Source organism: Mirounga angustirostris, unplaced genomic scaffold, assembly GCF_029215605.1.
Source record: "Mirounga angustirostris isolate CCGP_5_RB_7025 unplaced genomic scaffold, mMirAng1.0.hap1 SCAF_1, whole genome shotgun sequence".
NCBI classification, from domain to species: Eukaryota; Metazoa; Chordata; class Mammalia; order Carnivora; family Phocidae; genus Mirounga; species Mirounga angustirostris.
In genome coordinates, this window is record NW_026991709.1 from 130,787,551 (window position 1) to 130,809,011 (window position 21,461).

At 42.3% G+C, this 21,461-nt stretch overlaps 1 protein-coding gene across 7 annotated transcripts in view; it reads left to right on the top strand.

The window, feature by feature from the left end:
• PLCL2 (phospholipase C like 2) overlaps positions 1 to 21,461 on the top strand; it is a 185,588-nt gene that overhangs the window by 136,643 nt on the left and 27,484 nt on the right. For 4 of the 7 annotated variants that reach the window (XM_064588372.1, XM_064588344.1, XM_064588352.1 and 1 more), the window contains exon 5: positions 8,422 to 8,497. In XM_064588372.1, coding sequence (XP_064444442.1) covers positions 8,422 to 8,497 — 76 coding nt within the window. Of the gene's footprint in view, positions 1 to 8,421; positions 8,498 to 13,605; positions 13,796 to 20,886; positions 20,932 to 21,461 lie in introns of all 7 variants that reach the window. The other 3 variants (XM_064588354.1, XM_064588362.1, XR_010410711.1) reach the window with 2 other exon arrangements.

Here is a 21,461-nt window from a genome sequence, read left to right on the forward strand (position 1 = left end):
ACTTGGCATCTACTCTCTAGCAAAAAATGATTATTATAATAGTTGAGTACGGTGTTGAGGCAGGCTTATACAATGCCAAAATCATGCTTTGGTTGAATATCATAGGAACTGAGAGTTTAACTGTACTTCACAATAAAATTGCATGGGAGATTTTGAAAAAAATTCAGAAGGGTTTTGAAGTACTCTCCCTTTTATAGTCAGTTTGGCTGTAACATTGGTTTTGAAAATGCAAATTTATTTGAATGTGATGGATACATTAAGGAACAATTTTAACCTAACTTAATTTTTTGTTTGGGTGTGCACAGTTTTGACCACAAGAAGCACTAGTGAACACAGAAAACTTCACCTGGTTGAACTGCATGCACACACGCACCTCAAACAGCACCAACCCCCCCCCCCCCCCCCCCCCCCCCGGTTCGTGAGTGCATCTGGAGCTGTGCCCATCCAGAGCTCCTATTACCCCTTTCATCAGATTGCACATCACCTCCTCCACTTCAGGTAATTTACAAGCTGCAATGGTCAGAACACCCACTTCCCAAGCAGACCTCAGGTCTTTTTCAAGGTCAGTCGCCACATGCCTTGAAGTAGTTTTGCGTTCCTTAACTATTTGACATACGCAGAGCTGTGCTATCACTTTTATTCAGTTCCTGTCTTTTTTTTAATGTATCACTGCAAAAGTTTTTAATGCTGTGCCCCTAACCCTATTTTCCCAACAAACCTTGTGATTTTTATTGCAAGGTGCAAATGCAAAAATGTTTTTGTATAGTGCAGTGATTTTTGGGAAACTGTACATCCCATTAGAGCAGAACTATGGGTGCAATTACCAAATGCCCAAATCCAGAGCTCCCAGTTCTCAGACCCACCCTCCTTCCAGAAACTCTCCTCACACATCTGTAAACATTTAATATCCTTGTTGTGTTCCTTCCCCTCTGACCTCTCCTGCTTTGTCTCTTACACTAGTCCTCTCTGCTTAATTTCAGTGATTCTGGAGCATCACTGTGATGTTTTCGTCTCATTTATCTTTAAAATTCCTGCCTCGGAGATGTATACCTGTTTTCATCTCAGCTGCTACCTTTGTGCAGAAAATCCCCAATTTTCCAGTGCCAGAACCACGCCTCCACCCGGTTCTGATCCCTGCTGCACATTTTCACCAGACTGCCCTGTTGTAACCAGGGCTCCACTCCACCAAAGAGGAACTCCACATCCTAGATGAGTGAACACATTAAAGATACTTTGTAACCTGTGAAGTGCTTTATAACCGTGGGGTGTGTTAAGTTTTTCTTATCTGTCCAGTTTCCCCTCTAAGGGGAAAGAGTCTTTGGCTCTTCCTCTATGCCCACAGCAAACCAGTCACTGAGCCCTGCTCTGTCCCCTACGCAGTCTCCCACTTTCTTTCCCAGCCCCCTCCTGCGTCCCTCCTCCCGGTGCTGTGACATCCTGCCTGCTTCCTGTCCCCACCTTCACGCCCCCCACCCTGTGTTTCTTCCTGCACCTCCGTCTCTCTTCAAAGTTGTAATTCCGTATCCCATCCAAGCTGACCCTTCACTTGTTTTCTAACCAAGTTCCCTGCTTTCCCCTGACCTGATGGAAATGCCTGGAGAGGGTAATGATATTTTACATTGATTCATATCCTGCCCCCTCCCCACCATGCCTGCACCGGGGCCCCAGATGCCGTAGCAGCCACCTATGTTCCTCTCTACGTGTTGGTTAACAATTCAGTGGCAGTTTTCATCGGGCAGAGCTTTGGGTTCTTTCTATAACTTTTCTCCTATATAGGGTTTTTTCTCTACTTTTCTCTTACATAGGGTTTTTTCTCTACTTTTCTCTGAGTTGTATAGTGGAAAATGTGGAAGTGGAAGTGAGGTTTCAAGAGGAGACCAGGACAAATTACTCTGGAAACAGTTTGTTACGTGGAAAGTGTTTTTATAGTGGCCTTGCTGGAAGGGATGATGACTGCAGCTATTAATGACGTGGCTGCAGAAAGGGCTGGGGTAGCTGTCACATGCAGCTGGGCCAAGACCCCCACAGTGATACCACTTTGACACCCCCATTCAAGTACATGACTTTCATGTTATTTTCTTTTTTATTATTATTATGTTATGTTAATCACCGTATATGACTTTCATGTTATTTTCAAGTATGAAAAGCTATCTTGTATTTTCCAACGATAACTTCAGAAATGGTTTCTATTCCATTGGTTCAACTCTGGGAAGTTTTGCTGTACTTGGACGCTTTACTGAAAGGAAATGTTACCTCTGAATTTCAGTTCTGAAGTCGCAGATCACAGTGTTCTTGTATTTGAGTCTAAAATTTTTCAAAATTCTAAAAACTTCTTTTTAAAGTATTAAAAAGAAACATAGTATTAACTCGGAGAGACATTACTTTTTCAAGAGCACAGAAAGAAACACCAAAGCTTATAGATTCCTGAGAGAATTTCCTTCTTCTCTGTCCCATTCTCAACATTAATGAACTGACTCAATTTGTCGGGCTGTGTAGGACAGGGTGACAGTCCTCCGGTGACACTGAGCTTTAGAGACATCCATACAGATAATGCTGATTGGGGGGAGAACACTGCTTTGGATTGAATTGGTGGTCTTCTGAAGACCTCGATCCTTGCCTCACATTTGCTGTTTTGCTACACTTTCCTGGAGTCCTGAGAGGCTAGTCCTGCTTTGGTCCAGTCCTCCCTGGGTCCTTCCTGAGCCAGGTGGTACCTGAAGCCACACCTGTCACCTGGGCATTCACTGGTCACCAAGGCCTTCCACGGATCTCCACAAAAGCCTTGGAACCCAGGGGGTGTTCAGAGGTAGGCTCAGGGGTATCGTTTCGCTAGGTCCGTTGGCAGGTTTGAGACCGCTGCTCAATTACTTGAGTTTGTTACATGTCACACAGTCACAGAATCTTTGTAAAAGAACAACCTAAGTTCCCTTTTGTAAGGACATTAGCACTTCTGAGGCTTTGTAACTTCGTTAGAGATAGCTACAGCCAAAGCAGCAGTGGCGTCAGCCATGTATAAATGTGGGGACGGGCACAGCCAAGTCTGAAGAGGGAGGTGTTTTCTGTCTGCAGCTGAGGTCAAAGCAAGATAAAGGGAAAAGTCTAGAACTCAGAAGATGTTATGATTGTTATGATTAAACTTCTTTCACCCAAGGACTTGAAATTATTGGCAAATTGTTTTTGTAATTCTCAAAATGTGTGTTCCTGGGATGAAAGGAGATTCTTTGGTGTACTGTCCAAAATCAGACATAAGATCCTTACATAAAACTGTAGACTTGGCTTATCCTGAAAATAAAATTTTCCCACTTGATGTGCAAATTTCAAAACAAAAAATTAAGAAGCAGTCTATAGAAATCTAGTGATATGAAATATATTAATATAGTGACAGTTCTCATAACCATATCCACAAATGGATAAGTTTGCCTAATACTAACATGGGAGTTTCTTTCGAAACAGAACATTCTTATGAAAGGCATTTCTGTTTTCTGTCCAGCTTAATGAAATATGAATTTTTATTTGCCTTTAGTTGAAACTTCCTGCTTTTCATCTGCGGGAGTCCTGTATTAAAATCCTATAATAGAATTGATCAAATCTATGAAATGGGTTTCTGGGCTATGTTAAATCCATAGATATTCCAAATGCACTAGTTCCACAAATTTAGGGAGTTACTGGTAACTGGACATTAATAGAAAATCTATTAGCAACAACTACACAAAAGCATCTTGTACTTCATAAATAATATGAGCTGTCCGTGTGGTAAGTTACTAGGGTTAGTTAGCAGCAGGATGATCTGAGCCAAGACCTGTACCTCTGCGTTTAAAGGGATCAGTGGAAATGCATTTGCATTAATGTAAATAATGCTTCTAAAGCCAACCTGTCTATTGGGCCTTGTATTACATTGACATATTCATGTAATATATACAGAGAAAATAATTTAATTTAAAGCAGTTTCTCCCTTTGACTCATCTCTTGATGTCACTCCCCACGTATTTGCTTTTGTCTACTCTGAAATGCTTATTCTACTAGTTTCACATTAAAATGTAAATGATTTCTCTCTTATAATGATGAATTGTTAAGTGGAGCCCAGCAAATTGTTTATTGTTGTCATTTTAAAAGAAATGTTTTCCCAAAGCATTTTACAGAAATATTATTTAAAAAGACAATTCTCAAAAAAAACAAAACAAAACAATTCTCGCAGCGCCTGGGTGGCTCAGTCGGTTAAGCGTCTGCCTTCGGCTCAGGCATGATCCCAGGGTCCTGGGATCGAGCCCCGCATCAGGCTCCTTGCTCGGCGGGAAGCCTGCTTCTCCCTCTCCCACTCCCCCTGCTTGTGCTCTCTCTCTCTCTCTCTCTCTGTCAAATAAATAAATAAATAAAACCTTATAAAAGCAAAAGGACAATTCTAGGTGGAAGTCAGTAGCAGAGACTACACCGCCTACTGTGTGTAGCACATGTCAGGTGTTACTAAATTCCTTTCTGCTTTTGTATGTCTCTCTGGCTGGAATGCCCTTTCCTCAGCTTTCCTTGCGCTGTTGCTACTCGGACGGCAAGACGTGTCCTGGTGCTGTGGAAAAGCACGGGCCTTGAGGTCAAACAGAATGCATCGTTTCTTAGTTGCAGTCCCTTTGCCCTTCTTACCGGAGGACCTTGGGGAAGCAGCTTAACTCTCAGGTCGTCAGTGTTCACACCCCACCTCACATGGGTTTTGTGAGCCTTAAATGAAATAGAAAGCACCGAGTACATACCTGATGCAGAGGAGGCGTTCAATTACTTTCATTTTGATTCATTCAACCAACACTTGTACTATTTATAATCACAGCTTGTTATAAAGCAGCAGACCCAGGGTGAGATGGGCCCCCACTAGATCTAATGGCCCCCTCATGTTGTCCCTGCTGTGTCCTCCTTCCGTGCCATGTGCTCTACATTCAGTCATAGCTGGGAGCTGAGTGAAGCAAGACCTCAGCCAGCTGGGTGGGCAGGCAGGAAGGTCCACCGCCTGGCCCTGCCCTCTCAGCCTGCTGGACCCTTAGAGTGCGCTGACAGGGGCTCACAGCCCAGACAGCTTGCTGGGGAGTACCCAGCGGGATTCTTTCACTCAAGGACACTTTATGCAAATACTGCAGGAGTTGAGGATTAATGAACACACTCTATGGACGAGAACTATAAACTGTTTACTCTACATTAATGTAAGGACCCACCCTGACTGTAAATATGTACCCTAAAACTATAAAAAGATATAAACTGGCAGTTCCTCCTCTCCAAGGAAGTGGTGAAAACACTTCGTAACAGGTGTGGCAGGATGAATCATCTCTGCTAAGGTCTGGGTATGTTTTCTTCCTGCCTTCTCTAAGTTCTACTGATTGTTTCTTGTGCCTGACCTTCTCTGAGGCTGCTTGCTTCCAGAGTACCCCTCCAAGATGGTCTGCGAATAGCTGCCTCAGTTTACTTCCACACCTGAGAGGAGTGGCTTTTCGCTGTGTTTGCGTTCTCCACCCTGGTGGAGTAGCCACATTCGTATTTTATATACTGCTCATAAATAAGGGTGGAGTGTGTATTTAAGTCCAGTCCACAAACAGAGTATCAGCAGGATGCCATGACACCACCACTTACACCCCCACTAAATATCCCATCTACCTACTGTGGCTTAGGGGTATTTAACTTTGTCACACCCAGTAGCACATGGGCTACAATGGCCACACCACATCTTGTTGTGATTACTGTTTGCTCATAGTCCTCGGTCAGCAACTATTCTTTATTCATTCATAGCGCTTACTTCGGGGTCCCCCACTTAGAGGACCTCAGTCAGTGATTGTCCCAAGAATAAAGGATTGATCCTTCAAGTACAATTAGAGCATCGGAGGCAGGTGAGCCTCTCTCTCCAGACCCTTGAAATGGATGTGCTGTCCTTAAACCTCGGGTGTATTTTACAGCCGAAAAGTGCCTAACTATTTAACCTTTGGTGATACTTTAAACTGGAAGATGCTTCTAAGAATAATAATGTGATTTGTTGTTTCTCTGAGCTTCACCACACCAGACTTTTCAAGTAAAACTAAAATTAGTAATAGATGTTTGAAACATTGCCAGTGAACATATGAAGGGAAGGCATACTCATTCAGCTAATCTCAGGTTACCAGAAAAGGCTCCCCCAGGCCCGCTGGCTAAATGGGGGCATCCATTGTCACATCTGTTTGTAAGTGTCTTCATTGTGCCTCCTTTCATTTAATCCTCACAGCATTATATAGGTGGCGTCTTTTATTAACTCATTTTATAGGTAGGAGATGATGGCTCCGTGGTGTTTAGTATCCTGGCCTAGATGGCAAAGCTAATGAACAGCAGAACCAGGATTTGAGCCCATATAAATCTGAGCTCTTTCTGCCCCCACACCACGCTCAGTAAGAGTGTGTTTTGACCACCTTTCCCCCACAGGTCATCTGTATGTGTGAGCCTGTGCTTAGTGCTACTGTCTTGTTCTCCTACATTCCTTCTGTTACTGCTCCTGTCCTGCCCATCTGCTTCATGACCAGGTTCATTCCATTGCTGGTATTTTTTTTCTTCTCCTTTTTCCTATTTGAGTGATGGAGGCACAGTTAGCTAGTTCTTTGATAGTGAGTTGTGACAACCACCATCCTTGACTTCTTTAAGCTTTATGCTTCTTCATATCTCTCATTTTGGCTTGACATCAAAGCTGAAAAAGGTTACTGATGACGGTATGAACCTTTTCGGGATGCAAATGATGTCATGGTACGAATGACTTGATATCAGTGTAATTGAGCTCTTAACTACTCATTTTTATCATTGCCTGTTCAATATGTCAAGCTGTAAAATAGAATATTTTAATTTACAGACATGACTCAGATCTTGAAGAACGAATGTGAAAATACTGAATTCCAAAGTGCAAGCTCTAAGCTCTTCCCATGGGATATGGGCTTCTTGAAGATAGGGGCTATATGCTGTCTGTCCCTGTGTCCCCAGTTCCTGCTCTGGGCCACGGATAATGAATGAAGGCATAAATGAGCACCTGTGTGGGCCTTAAACCTTTTGGGGTTTACTATAATTTTCTTCGAACAGTGGACAACCTGGTAAATGCTGTGTGACTCATTTGAAGAATCTGGTGCACTTCTTAAGAGGCCTGTTGATTATGCTTGGGTTTCAATAAGTGTAACTAGTCGAAATAGGGTGTTCCTTCTTTGAATTATACAAATAATCCAACCTACTTATGCTTGGTTTCTATAAAATAATGACTGTGGCAGTTAGTGGTAAATACTATAAAGAAAAACAAGACAGAACTTAAAGAAATGGAGAGTGATGGATTAGTGTTTATTATTTAAAATAAAATGGTCATGTAATATAGATGGGTAATGTTATAATGAAAAATATTTGGACATTTAAATACAAAAAGTTGAAATCTATAATGAAGGCAAGCATCATATTTGTACCCATTTGAGTTATGAGAGCTGAATCAGGCTATCCCATTTTCATAGTGATTTTAGAGCCAAAAAGATTACTTTAGACAGATCTTTTCCTAACATTTTGGTAAGTAAAATAATTGATCAGCTATGCCCTGATCCTTTTTTTTTTTTAATTCAAGCTTGGCTGCTAAAAATAAACACAAGTAATTTGGGATAAGAACTCAAAATTGGATCTTCTGTTTTTATTTATTTATTTTTTCAAAATTAGATCTCTTAAAATCATTGATAGGAACATTAAAAATACTAGTTTGATATCATTAGTGATGCATTAAATAGAAACACTTTTAAGGGACACCTGGGTGACTCAGTCAGTTAAGCATCTGGCTCAGGTCATGATCTCAAAGTTGTGAGATCGAGCCCTGCTTCGGGCTCTGCACTCAGTGGGGAGTCTGCTTGAGAATCTCTCTCTCTCTCTCCCTACCCCCGCCCCTCCGCCCCATGCTCTCTCTCTCTCAAAATACATAAATCTTTAAAAAAATAAAATAAATGCTGTTTTTTGATCCTCATGGTAAGTTTTAAACTAATTTTCAGATGAAGGCACTTTAGCTGAAATGAGTAAGGTGTGTAGGTGGTAGAGCTTTCTGTGAGATGAAGTTGAAGATTTGGTTAAAATGAATGACTGAAAATATAATTTAAAACACAGATCAGATGTGTACACATATTTATTTGTAGCTTTTCACACTGAAACTCCATTCAGTATTGACTCAAGTTTCAAATTCAGTGTTGTACAAGCCTAACTGTGAAACACAATACTCCCAGTCTGTTTGAACCATTACATGGAAGGCAGGATTTTTCATTTTGTACACACACATTTGGACTGAGTCGTGGGAAGTCAGATGAAAGAGCGTTTCGCCCCAGCACCTCCGCCTGTTTGTAGAGGAGAGCCCCCCTGCACGTGTGTAGACCGATGTTTGGTTGTCAGGTGTAACCCCATGTCTGGGTGTTCCCTTTCCAGATGATCCAGTCCCTCAAGGCCGTGATTGAAAATGCAGATGCTGTGTATGAGAAGATTGTACATTGTCAGAAGGCAGGTAAGTAAAAGTTTGTTTCTTCTCTTCAAAATAAAATTAGCAGCATCATATATTTAGACCCTTAAACTGTTTTATAATCTTTTGGGCACTATATCCAGGAAATCATATGTAAGAATTATTTTTCCATGGCTAAAGAAAATACTAATTCACTGCTTCTCGAGCCTGGATAACAAACTCACCTGGGGGAAGCTTTTAAAATATCCTGGTTGAAAAATTCATAGCTGTTAAAAGCTCCCAGGTGTTTCTAATGAGCAGCCAAGATGGAGAGCTGCAGGCTGACCTCCTCCTCCTCAGCGTGCCCTGTGCTGCTGACCCCGCTCCGGTCCCCCCACCATGACCTTCCAGCAGACGGTGGGAAGGCTGAGTGAGGCTTGAGCAGAGAGAGAATAAGTTCTTAGAAAGGAGAGTGGGCACCGGTTACAACCTCTTGACACTTTTTAATGCACTGACATGTTCAAATGCTGATGGATTCATCCATTTAATTATCAAAATGTTATACCAGATTATAAAATGCTACCATCTTACTGATTTTAGCTGAGATAAAACCAAAAAATCAAGTGATCTGCATTGTACTAAGAATAGACAAAATGGAATTCTCTCCATTTTCGTATTTTGTTAGAGTATCATTTTGGAAGATACTAATATGAAGAATATTTGTAGTGCATAAATAACAATATCTGTCCTTAATTTCTAGGATTTCTGGTTGCTATTCTTTTTTTTAAGTTTATTTGTTTTTTGTAATCTCTACGCAAAGTGTGGGGCTCCAACTCACACCCTGAGATCCAGAGTCACGTATTCTTCCAACTGAGCCAGCCAGGCGCCCCTGGTTGCTATTCTTTAAAATCTAGAAGTACCACTTAGCTTGAAAAAAAAAATCATCTCTTATCTCAGAAATGAACTCGTTAAAAATAGATCAAAGACAAAGATACATGTGACAATTTTCTTTTTTGGTGTTTATTGAAGGAATATTCACATTAGTGACTAATCAACAGACGAAAATCCTCATCTTGTTTTATTCATCTTTTTTTTTTTAAAGATTTTATTTATTTATTCATTAGAGACAGAGAGAGAGAGGCAGAGGGAGAAGCAGGCTCCCAAGGAGCAGGGAGCCTGATGTGGGACTTGATCCCAGGACCCTGAGATCACGACCTGAGCCGAAGGCAGACGCTTAACCATCTGAGCCACCCAGGCGCCCTTGTTTTATTCATCTTGTTAGCAAAATATTATTAGCAAAGTGATCTTTCTACTTCTAGTCCTTTCTGGGCTAATACTCTCTACAACCGCAACTAAAATGAGATACTTCAAACACCATTTTTATCCTGTCACTGTTGTAAACAAAATCATCCAGTAGCTGACTAGAGTCTGTTGTATCAAATTTAAACTTCTAACTTCCCTTGTAAGGTTATCTACCAAATGGCCAGACCATTTTGTCAATACTATATAAAATTTGTTAGTTAAATCATCTGTTCATTCATTTAATAAATATGTTTTGAATTTCTACCATACCAAAGATACTTGTAAGTGCTATCACATACCAAAATATTAAAAAATAATCAAGATTGGTGTTTGCCTTCTAGAACCTTTCAATCAACCAAGAGATATGAAAGTAGTCACACATACTCAAATGTATTGAGTACTTATGCTGTGTTACTCAGGAGTCTGAATTTGGTTTGTGGGGCAGTGGGGAGCCATTGATTTTTGAGCAGAATAGGAGAGAAGATGAGCTTTAAGGTGATGATTGCAATAGCTGTGTGCAGAGAATTTTCATGGGCAGAACCCAACTGGGAGGCTTTTGGGAGCAGTGAGGAGGAAGGGAAGTGACGGTGGGCATCCAGCCTGGCCTTTGGGCTGCCTTACCCCTTTCTGGTGTGTTTCTCCTTTGTCAGATTTTCACAAGCCTCTCGTCTGGTAAGACTTCTCTCCCCCTCCTCTCTGCCAATCTGTACATTTCTTCCTTTCCTCTCAACAGTCTTCCAGGAGAACTTTTATAATTGCAGGAGTTATGTTACCTAACCATTCTACTCAGCCCTGCAGAATGTGTTTGGTTCAGCTCACAGAGCTTCAGTTACTGTGTAAAAGTTTTATTAAGGTATTCTGCATCCTTTGAACAGGCTGGTAACCTGCTATGCTACAGGTTTGCATATTGAGTTACTCTGTATTTTACCCACAGCACCTGTCCTAACATTCTGCACAGAGTAGTCACTTGAATACTAACTGACTAAATGTGATTTGACTTGTATTAAGGATTCAGTTCTACTCAATGCATGTATTGTCATGAGAATTGTGGACTGTTAGAATCTGAAGCTGTATTTATCGGGCAAAAAGAACTATTTATTAACAATTTGAGTTATTGTCAGTTCTTTGCAACTTCATTGGTTTATGAAATTTGACTATTTCTAGCATAATGCAGCTTTCTGTTGTTGTTCTATTTAATTTCAGTGAGGGATATATTTGCTTGTATTTAAAAAGCTGAAGAGTCTTGCTATTAAGAACTTTGCTTGGAGGGCAAATAAGAACCACGGCATAATGGTGGTTCACATTCCTCTGGGTTTGAAGATCTTGAGAAGCACATAACGATTATCTTTTGGTTTCACAGTTGCTGCTGACCGCCTACACAGCCCTTCTGTTATCCCAAGTGCTTATTTTAGAGTCCTTGATCTTTTGTTTCTCATGTTTACAGTTATCGGAAGCGCATATAGTCATTAGTCATATGAAGAATTGCTAATTTGTATTGGGCTCAAAAACATTTGCATGAGATTTTACTTCTGATAAATAATTGCTATTCTGCTTACAGAACTTTAATCTGGCAATGACAAAATGAAGCTACCAAAGTGCTGTAAGCAAGGATTCTTTTAGAAGCAGTTCAAACTTCCAAACACAAATTTATATTCTTGTAGATAAACCTTCATCCAAACAGCTGTGTGAAATACAGAGTCACGCTGCCACCTCCAGCCGCATGTTCAAAAGCGTGCCCAGTTTGGACAGGTTCCGACTCCAGGCTATGTGGTTCTTTTTTTTTTTTTTTTTTTTTTTTTGAGATAGAAATGGGTTTTGCTGATGGTGTTCTTGGGAAGAGGGGGTAAGGCAGGAGAAGAATGCTGGGAAGTGAAGACCGCCCCCAGCCAAAGTGGGCTGGGATTCTGCAGGCCCCGGCAGGCAGGCACATGGCCCAAAGGGACCCTGGGGGGGGGGGGGACAGTGAGATCAACCAGGAGATGGGCATTTCAGGCAGCCTGCGGAGCCTACTCTTTTAAGAGGAGAATATTGCAGCACAGAGGACTGGAGGGCCAAAGGGACATCTTTATAAGCAAGCCATGTCCCTCAAAATGGGAAAGATCCACTGAAGACGTGAAGAGGAAACATTAAAAGATGAGACCGGGAGTAAGGTGGGAAGAAATGAGGAGGGCAGAAATCCAGGACAGTGGTGAAACACTTGACCTTAGAAAGGGGGATGGGCCCCTCTTCTTCCCAGACACTCCAGAACGCTGTGACATGGAGAGAAATTCTGAGGAGGAGAGGACCGTTTTCCATTGGGCCGGTGGATGTGGACATAGTGCCATAGGAGGGCACCAGCTTCGGGAGTGAGGGAGTGGAAGGGAGGCCTCCGGACAGGGGCAGAGTCCAGTGGCCTGGCGCCAGCAGAGGGTTGGGTAGAACGGAGGATGTGGGGCAAGTGGGTCTGGGCTGACGTGTGAGTGAGAGAGAGGGGTCCGTAAGAAACGGTGTGGCTAACAAGCATGAGCGTGCACAGATCCAGGAGCACAGACGAACACACTCCCGCTCTTTCTCTCTCCTAAACCCAATGCGTGCTTGTTCTTCCAAGACACAGCAAAGGAGGAGATTGCTGAGGGGCACATGCAGGGCAGCTGGACGGGAATCTGCAGAGGGGGAAGCTTCCTCAGAGTTCTTCTTTAAGAAGTTTACTAAAGGTGATGATAAAAGGGTAGCCAGATTCTTTCTGGGGAGAAGTCTTTTCCACCGTGTAACATCGATCTCTATCTCTCTTTCACTGGCCCAAATGGCAGCCTGTCTTTGAATTTTAATTTCCTCTTTGGTCACAGGATGGGAAGATGATGTAGAAGGAAACCCAAACTGCTTTGCTTCAGTGCGTTGGATGTTTTTATCTGGTGAATTTAAATGGAAAATAATTTGCTCTTTAGAAAGGAAAAAGAAATCAATGGTATACTTCTTGTTAAAGATAGTGAATTAACACATGCTTTTAATTTCCCCTCCCTTCTGAACCTCATTAAAATGACAGTAAGGGTTTGTTGATTTTTGCTTTTTTTTTAAGGCAGAAGCCCATAAGGGCAAAATGGGAGGAACATTTTGGAAACTGAAAACTACCTGAACAAGAGATAATTGACTTAGGTGGTGCAGGAGGGCTGAGTCTGAGGCCGGTGGTGGGGCACTGGCGTGCATTCTCATCCATGCTGCAGGCTGCCCCTCACCCGTGAAGAACCTGGTGGCACCAGGTGCCTCTGCAAGTTGGGGTGAAGGTAGGGATAAAAGAGAGAACTGTCTGAGAGAGCTGGATCAAGGAGCAGTTAGACCGCAGAGGGCTGGGAGACTGCAAGTGTCCTGACAGCAGAGATGTGAAAATAACAAAATTTTCATCCTTCATTTGGGGAGTTAAATAGGTAATGCTCAGGAAAAGAAAATTGAAACATCATAAGCATGTTACTTAGAAATACGGACAGGGCGCCTGGGTGGCTCAGTTGGTTAAGCGACTGCCTTCGGCTCAGGTCATGATCCTGGAGTCCCTGGATCGAGTCCCGCATCGGGCTTCCTGCTCGGCAGGGAGTCTGCTTCGTCCTCTGACCCTATCCCCTCTCAGGTGTTCTCTCTCTCTCATTCTGTCTCTCTCAAATAAATAAATAAAATCTTAAAAAAAAAAAACAAAAAACAAACAAAAAAGAAATATGGACATAAACACTAAAAGAGGAAACAACAACAAAAACTCAGCTAAAGGGGTTGAATATAAATGCTTCTGGAAAGAGTGGATGGGTAACAATGATTTGGCTCATTAAACTATGTACATAATTTTGATAAAAATTAAATTACTATTAAGTTTAAATTTAATTTAAATGATTAAATTAAAAAAAAAAAAGAAGAAGAAGAAGGAAGGAAGGAAGGAATCAAGGACCAGAAGCTGTCACAAGAATCCCTGACTGAGGATGTTCCAGGAGAAGACATGGGCCACACTCCCAAGCCGTGGGGACAGCATTGAATGATTAGGTGGGGTTTCTGCTAAGGACCCCAGCCGGCCCCTCTGGCATCATGGACAGGCCCAACGCACAGGTGATGTCTGGGTGCCTGGGTGGGCGAGAGCATAGTTCCTCTTCTGGCAGGAGAGTTGGTTCTTTCTGAATCACAGGGGACAATCAAGCTCTAAATGAAAGAAACCCCAGCCCACCCCAGAGTTATTTAAAGAGAAACTCCTTTTCTAAAAGTTCTAAGGGATTCTCATGCATGGCAGGGTCACATCGATACCCAGTAAAGTAGGATATAAGCTAACCTTCCAAATAATGAAAGCTTTTGTTACCCTTCGTTTTAATCCTTTTAATGGAACACTTTCCATAATAGATTCTATACGTCCCTGCTTCCTTAAACTTGGTTTGCCAAACGTAATTTGAACTTTGATGACTGAGGGTTATTTTGAGAGACATCTGTTATTATCTTGCGGTTTAATGGAGAGCCCCCCAGGAGCTTGTGCGTCCCAGAGAACCCCTAACCTGCTCTGCTCGCTCAGATCCTGTTCCAGGGTTAATGGTTTATCCGTTACTGCCATTCAATTTTCACTTCCTACTGCTAATTTGTACTGTTTCCGACTGCCTATTAGTACACCGACTCTTTTTTTCCTTTCTAATTTGCTGCTTCTCGTCTGCTGAGCAGTTGGCATCTCCCCCATGGCCAAGCTTGATAGTTTTGTCTCAGTAAAAGCAGGTGAGAGCCCGACACACTCCCACATGGAGAGAACAAGCAGAGCAGCGGGCCAGGCCTGCGTGTCCTGCATTTGATTGCTCCTTTTTTATTTTGCAAACTCCTTGGATCTCAGTGTTCCTAGGAGCTGGGGTTACCAGATAAGCAACCTGTCACTATCCATTACTTGCTTTGCTCACATCAGTGTCTTACCCAACACAGTATACATAAAAGCAGCCGTAAGATTTATCCTGAAAGCACCTCGAAAGTTTGCAAAAGGAGACCTGGGAGCCTCTAACTTCTGTTTTCATTTATGCCTGGATGTTTCTCAGCTGTGTCTGACAGAACTAAGAGGTTCATCCCTGGGGAGCAAGAGACCTGTATTCTTGTGCCTTGCTGTGTGACAGTAGGTTAGTCGCTACCCCTCTGTCTCATTTTTCTCCTTCTGAGTGACATTGGAGTATATGGACAAATTCCCTCCTGGCCCCATGGGTTCTAAAATGCAGCGACCTAAGATCAGTTGCCTAATTAGCAATTTTGGAATGGCTGGATTACAGTTACTTAAAAAGATTACAAGATTAAACAAGTAATCCCATCCAGTGGCATGGGGATACTTAAATTGCAGCCCATCAGCATGAGTTTCAAGGGGGGAAGTTAATGCCTAACATTAAAGGTGAAGAGTGACCTCTCTGAAGGTGAGACACAGACCTGGAGTCAGACCCCAGAAGTCCTTTGGGACCCTCAGCATCTGTACTCTCAAAGAATGGATGTTGAAATGCCAGATCTCCGCAGGCACTTCAATTAGCTCACAATTAGTGAAGGCATGGGAAGCCAAGAAGTTGCAAGTCTGCCCCACGTGTCCTTTTGTTCCCCCAAAAGGAACCTTCATTGCTGATCAGGGAGAGTAGAGAGAATGATCACAAAGGTGACATCTAGGCCAATTCAGGGCAAAGAACGTCAAAATAAGCACCTGGTATCTAGAACCCTCTGACTTACCACACCTCTCCATCTCCTGTACCTGTCACCCCATCCCATTTTAAGATTCCCACATCAACCATCATACTAATAGTATTTTTCCTAAATGTGGTCAGAACCTCTTGGGGATGCTTGTTTAAAATGCCGTTCCTTTGCCTCACCCCCAATAGTGAATCTTTGGGGATGGAGCTCAGGAGTTTGCCTTTGAATGAGGACATTCAGGTTTGGAGAACCTCTCTTTAGAGGGTGGAGCAGAGCAGGCCCCCTTTGGGGTTCATGCTGCACTCTGCTCCTCAAAGGGAGCAAGCACTATTCGGACACAGATATGTACTTGCTCATGTGATGGATTGGCAGCCAAGTTGTCTTTCTCAGGGGGCATAGCCCTTCTTCCTAACATAGCTTTCATTGGTGAAGCTTCTCCACAAACGAAGGGGAGGGAATTTGGGGGGATGCTTGACCTTCCTGGGATACCTGTCCTGTGAGCAAATCCCAAAGCTATGCTTTCTTGTCACTTCTTCCTCCCTCCTTCCTTTGTAAACCCACGGAGTCTAAAAGCATCACTTTTATTTAAATAGGAACTCTCAGGGTCATCTCAGCAGATGTTCTGCTGGAGAGGGGTCAGGCTGCTTTCAACTCCGGCACTCCCACAGAAATTTTTTTGTTACTATTCTGTTATACTTGCTTATTAAAGCTGAGAAGAACTACAATTCAAATAAAGTCCACAGATAAATTCAATCATCTTTCTTGGACAAATACCAAAGTTTATATATATATACCTAATAGATATCTTTGGGTCTAAAATAAAAAGTCGAGATGATCTCTAAGGCTTTTCCAGCTCTCACATTTTATGGTCTACAAGTCCCATAATAGAATATAAATAAGGGATTGTAGTGGGTAAAAGTAAACAAATGCATTCTTAGAATGTGTAAACAATATTTAGAGATAAGTCTTCTTATAGGAATAAGGAATTTTTTTTTTAAAGATTTTATTTATTTGACAGAGAGAGACACAGCGAGAGAGGGAACACAAGTGGGGGGGGGAGGGAGAAGCAGGCTCCCTGCAGTGGGACTCGATCCCAGGACGCTGGGATCATGACCTGAGCCGAAGGCAGTCGCTTAACCGACTGAGCCACCCAGGCGCCCAGGAATAAGGAATTTAAAACAAGTTTAATTAACCTGTATTCTTTCATTACAGGTCAGTCAGAGCCATGTCAAAAACATGTCATTGTACATGTTAACATATGACAGGAAAAACACAGTTAGACATTTGTGGAATGTGTTCAATGATAAGATATGCTAATTACTTATTAAAGTTGCAAAAAAAATAATGAAGGTCTCTGCTATCATTGAAAGTTATAAACCACAACCAAGCACATGATGTAAATAATAGGTACAATTGAAGTTTGAAGAAAGGAGTAAGCCCAGAAGCTTTTGTTGGTAGGGAAGGAGGTGGGCTAGAATCTAAGGACTTGAGGGAATGCAGGATCCGTGGAGGCAGAGCAGAAGGAACAGGGCTTTTGAGGTGGGCCAAAGTGTAGAAGATGTGATTTCTGTGCACATGAAATCTATTGTCCTGGCTAAAGGGAGATATTTGCTTCTGGAAGCAGCAGAAATTAGGATTGGAAATAGAGCTTGCTTCAAATGATGGAAACCTTTTAATTCAAGGATAAAGTATTTGGGGTTGCCTTTCTAGACCAGCATTTCTCAAAGATTGATTCAAGGAACACTAGTCATACTCCTCGGCAAAGGATCTCATCATCAAATTTTCATAACAAAACTTACTCCTGTTTGGAGATTATCAGTATACATTAGCATGCTAAGTATCGTCCAGTTTAACTCAGCATGTCCTGAACTTATATTCTTATAAATTCCTTGTTTCAAGTTCTGTCAATGTCTTGAATACTTTAGGAAACTACTGTAGGTGATGGGAGTGCAAAATAGTTTGGGACAGGCTTGGGGACTCATTGACCGACTCATCTCTGCCCTTTGCCCTCCATGTTCAGATGCTCCTCCCAGCAATGGAATGTGGATGCTTGCAATGTCAGAATAGGAAGGAATTGATTGTGAAGGTCTGTTTCAGGTTTGGTGAGCATGATCACAGTAGGATGGCACTGCTATAACAAATACCACAGACTGGACAGTTTATAAACAACAGAAATTTATTTCTCCCAGGTCTAGAGGCTGGGAAGTTCAAGATTACAGTGCCAGCAGATTTGATATGGTGGCGGGTGATGGTCTACTTCCTGGTTCATAGATAGCACCTTCTTGCTGTGTCCTCATGTGGTGGGAGGGTCTAGGCAACTCTCTGGGAACCCTTTTATAAGGACACTAATCCCATTCATGAAGGCTCCACTCTCATGACCTAAGTACCTCCCCAAAGCCCCACTTCCTAATACCATCACATTAGGCATTAGAATTACAAAATATAAATTTGGCAGGGGGTGCAAACATTCAGACCTTAGCAGGTGGTCCAATGGAAGAAGCTAGTAAGTTGTTGAAGCAACTATAATGAAGCTTGGGATGGAGTCAGGCTTACAGATAGAAGTGGTGTCATCCATATGGAAGAGTTACTTGCTTGGATAAGTTCTCTAAGGAAGAAATGGTTGGGAGGAAATACTGAAAATCCAGGGAGATGATTATGAATCTATAATTCAGAACTGGTTGTTTTACTTTATTTTTTATTTTTTTATTTTTAAGATTTTATTTATTTATTTGACAGAGAGAGACACAGCGAGAGAGGGAACACAAGCAGGGGGAGTGGAAGAGGGAGAAGCAGACTTCCTGCAGAGCAGGGAGCCCGATGCAGGACTTGATCCCAGGACCCTGGGATCATGACCTGAGCCAAAGGCAGACGCTTAACGACTGAGCCACCCAGGCACCCCTGGTTGTTTTACTTTAACCTCAAGTCATAAAAGCATTCCCAGCACACCTGATACCATACAGTTGGCTTACTGTGTTTTCTTGCAACTTGAATATAAACTCCTTGAGCGCAGGAGTTTATTCATCACATATCCCAAACTCCAACAGTGCCTGGCATTCAGCAAATAGACGCTGAGTTGAATTGAACTTTGAATGCTGCATTTATTAGTTCATTCTTTTATTCACCAGGCACTGACGAGGTCCTTATTCCCAGTGTGACAGAAGCTGGGGATTTCACTCCCTGTCCCCAGGGGGCTCCAGGTGGAGTTTCCAGAGACAGGCGTGTGAAGAGAGCCCCACCGCACAGCATACTTCACGCAGTAGTAAGAGGGTGCTGCTCTGCAGCCTCCACAGCACGCCCTGTGATCAACTCTGTCGGGGGTGATCGGGGAACCAGATCTCAGAACAGGAGCTGAGTCCCGCAAATGATTTGTCTGGGGCATGGTGGCAAGAGCAACGGCCGGAAGACCATTCAGGAAGCTCTTGCAACAATCCAGCCCAGTCTGTGGTTATGGTTATGGTCTATGGTTATGGTTATAGTAGTTGGGGTGGAATGAGGCGAAATGGTTACATGCTGGATATTCAGCTATATTCTGGATATGTAGATTTTCCTCCTCTGGAATAGGAGGAAAGAAAGAGGGAAGTCAGTATGACTGCAGGATTTGGGGCTGGAAAGGGGACACTGCTATTCACTGAGGTGGGGGGACTGAGGAGGAGAGGCTCAAGAGGGAAGGGCAGGGATTTGGTTTAGACAGGTTAAGTTATGCCTAGTTGAATTCCACGTCTAAAGTTCGGGTAAGGGGTCCAGACTAAAGGTAATGGGTTTGGGATCCATAAGCACAAAGGTGGTCTTTTAAGCCTGGAGACCGACATCATCTGAGAAGTGACTGGATGGAGGAGACAGAGCCCTGGCCCTCCAACATTTAGGTGTTAGGAGAACATGTAGAAGACCAAGCACAGGAGGTTAGGATACAGCCAGGCAGGCAGAGGAGAACACCATGATCTTGTAGAAGTTGAGTAAATGAGGTATTTCAAGGAGATGCCATCTTGCATGCATCAGACCCAAATGTTTATATACAAGACTGCAAATACATATATTTACCTCACACAGGGTCATGATAGATTGGAGAGGATAGAGGGGAAACTGATACCTGTCACATTGTTGGGGGGTCCACATCTGAGGAGGGCCATGTAGCAGTAAATGTCAGATTTACAAGTTATGTACACTTTGAACCAACAATTCCATTCTTTCAGAGTTTATTCTACAAATACGATCACATACTTGGGGAAGGACAATATGTACAGAAATTTTTTTGCAATACTGAGAACAAGCTAAATGTTACACCCTAAATATTCAATAGGAGGGCCCTCGTTAAATGCATGGCTGGTAGATCTGCATAATAGAACATTATGCTACCATAAAAAAAGAATAAAATATAAACCTGTATATCTACATTCACTGTACCCACACATGCTACATACTACACATATACAAGGAAGATCTTATATATACATATAGGTTAAATATATATATATATATTTACATATAATAATATATATATAGTTTTCAAAGTCAGTGTGCTATTTGCTAATATTTGTTTTAAAAGGTGGGGTAAGAGAATAGGGCCCTGTATGCTTGTGAGGGCGTGAGACTCTCTGGGAGGATAAACAGCAGTTGCCCAATGGGAAGGGAGCAAGAAAACTGGGGGATGGAGCAAGCAAAGATAACTCTCTGTATACCAGTTTAGACTTGGTAAATTGCTGAGCCATATCACAATAATATCTGTTCAAAAATTTAGATAAGAAGAGGTACAAAAAGCAAGGGAAGCACGGACAGGGTAAGGTGACGAGGCCCGGTATGTCATGGTGATCGTGCCAAACTGTGGTAGAGAGGAAGGATCCAATTTAAGAGTGGCAATCCAAACAAAGGCTTCCTAGGTTTAAAAAAAACTAATCTTTGAGTATAATTGGGGTTGAAATGGGGAGGGTCCTGCTAACAGCATCATGGCTCCCGTGACCCCACCCCGCGTGCCTCACGTGGCCGCGTGTTGAGGGTGGTTGCCTGGCACTTGGATTCCACAAAGGCCTGAAAGTTATACAACTTCCTCCCACCTCAATTACCCAGAGGGAGCAGGCTGGCGGAGGAAGGAAAACCTCTCTCGTGCAGTTCATTCACAAAGTGTACTGCTGTGGATGTGGCATTCTGGGAATCTTGTCACCCATCTGGGTTTCAGGGATATATTTAAGAGACCCGGTTTATCTCTTCCACCTCATGTGGAACGGGACTTAGCAGCTCAGAAATCCATCTTAAAATAATTTGGCTTTTGTTAATGTCAGGATTGGAAAGAAGGCCAAGAAAAAGAGACTACCAACTGGAACTGTATGAAAAATAATTAGGCATTTCCATGTCTCCGTGGGGGTGATGGTGTAAATGCCCACGTGTCAGCAGCGCACACAAACTTCAGACCCTTGGAGTTTTGGGGCAGAGCATACAGCTTACAAAGGCTATATATTTTAACGAGTGCTATAATTAAATTAGTTGGAAAAATAATCAGATAACCGCATTTTGTTTTCAAGATACTTTGATGTGCCACGAGACACTTGCAGACCGTGCTTATTAAGGTACTTTTAATACTGTTGATAAATCATCCTCTTGAATGAGGTCCCAAATAGACTTGTGTTATATGGAATTCCACCTTCCAGAAAATAGCTCACTACACCTAATTTGGGAATTGGAAATAAAATATAAATATATATTTCTTTGGTCACCATTTGAAAGATCTTGCACTTTGCTTATGGTTTCTATTTTCAACACATTAAAAAAAATATTTTTGCACTGGATGTGTGTGTGAGACAAGAGCTTTTAAGGGCAGGAAAGTAAATTTTCAGTTGAAAAACTAATCTTTAAGTATATAAGTTTAAGATCAATATGTCTCTCTTATGAGTACTTTTTAAAATTATATTTGCTTCTAAAAATATTTAGCCTTGTGCTACATGGTGTATTTTAGATTCATATCACTTAGATCGGTAGAGAAAATCCCAACCAGCATGTTTGAAAGGTCACCTGCTTTATGTTTGGCAAGAAGAAATGACATTCATTTCATTCGAGGAGGAAATGATACCTTGTTTCTGACTGAGTCTCCCTTCCCTTC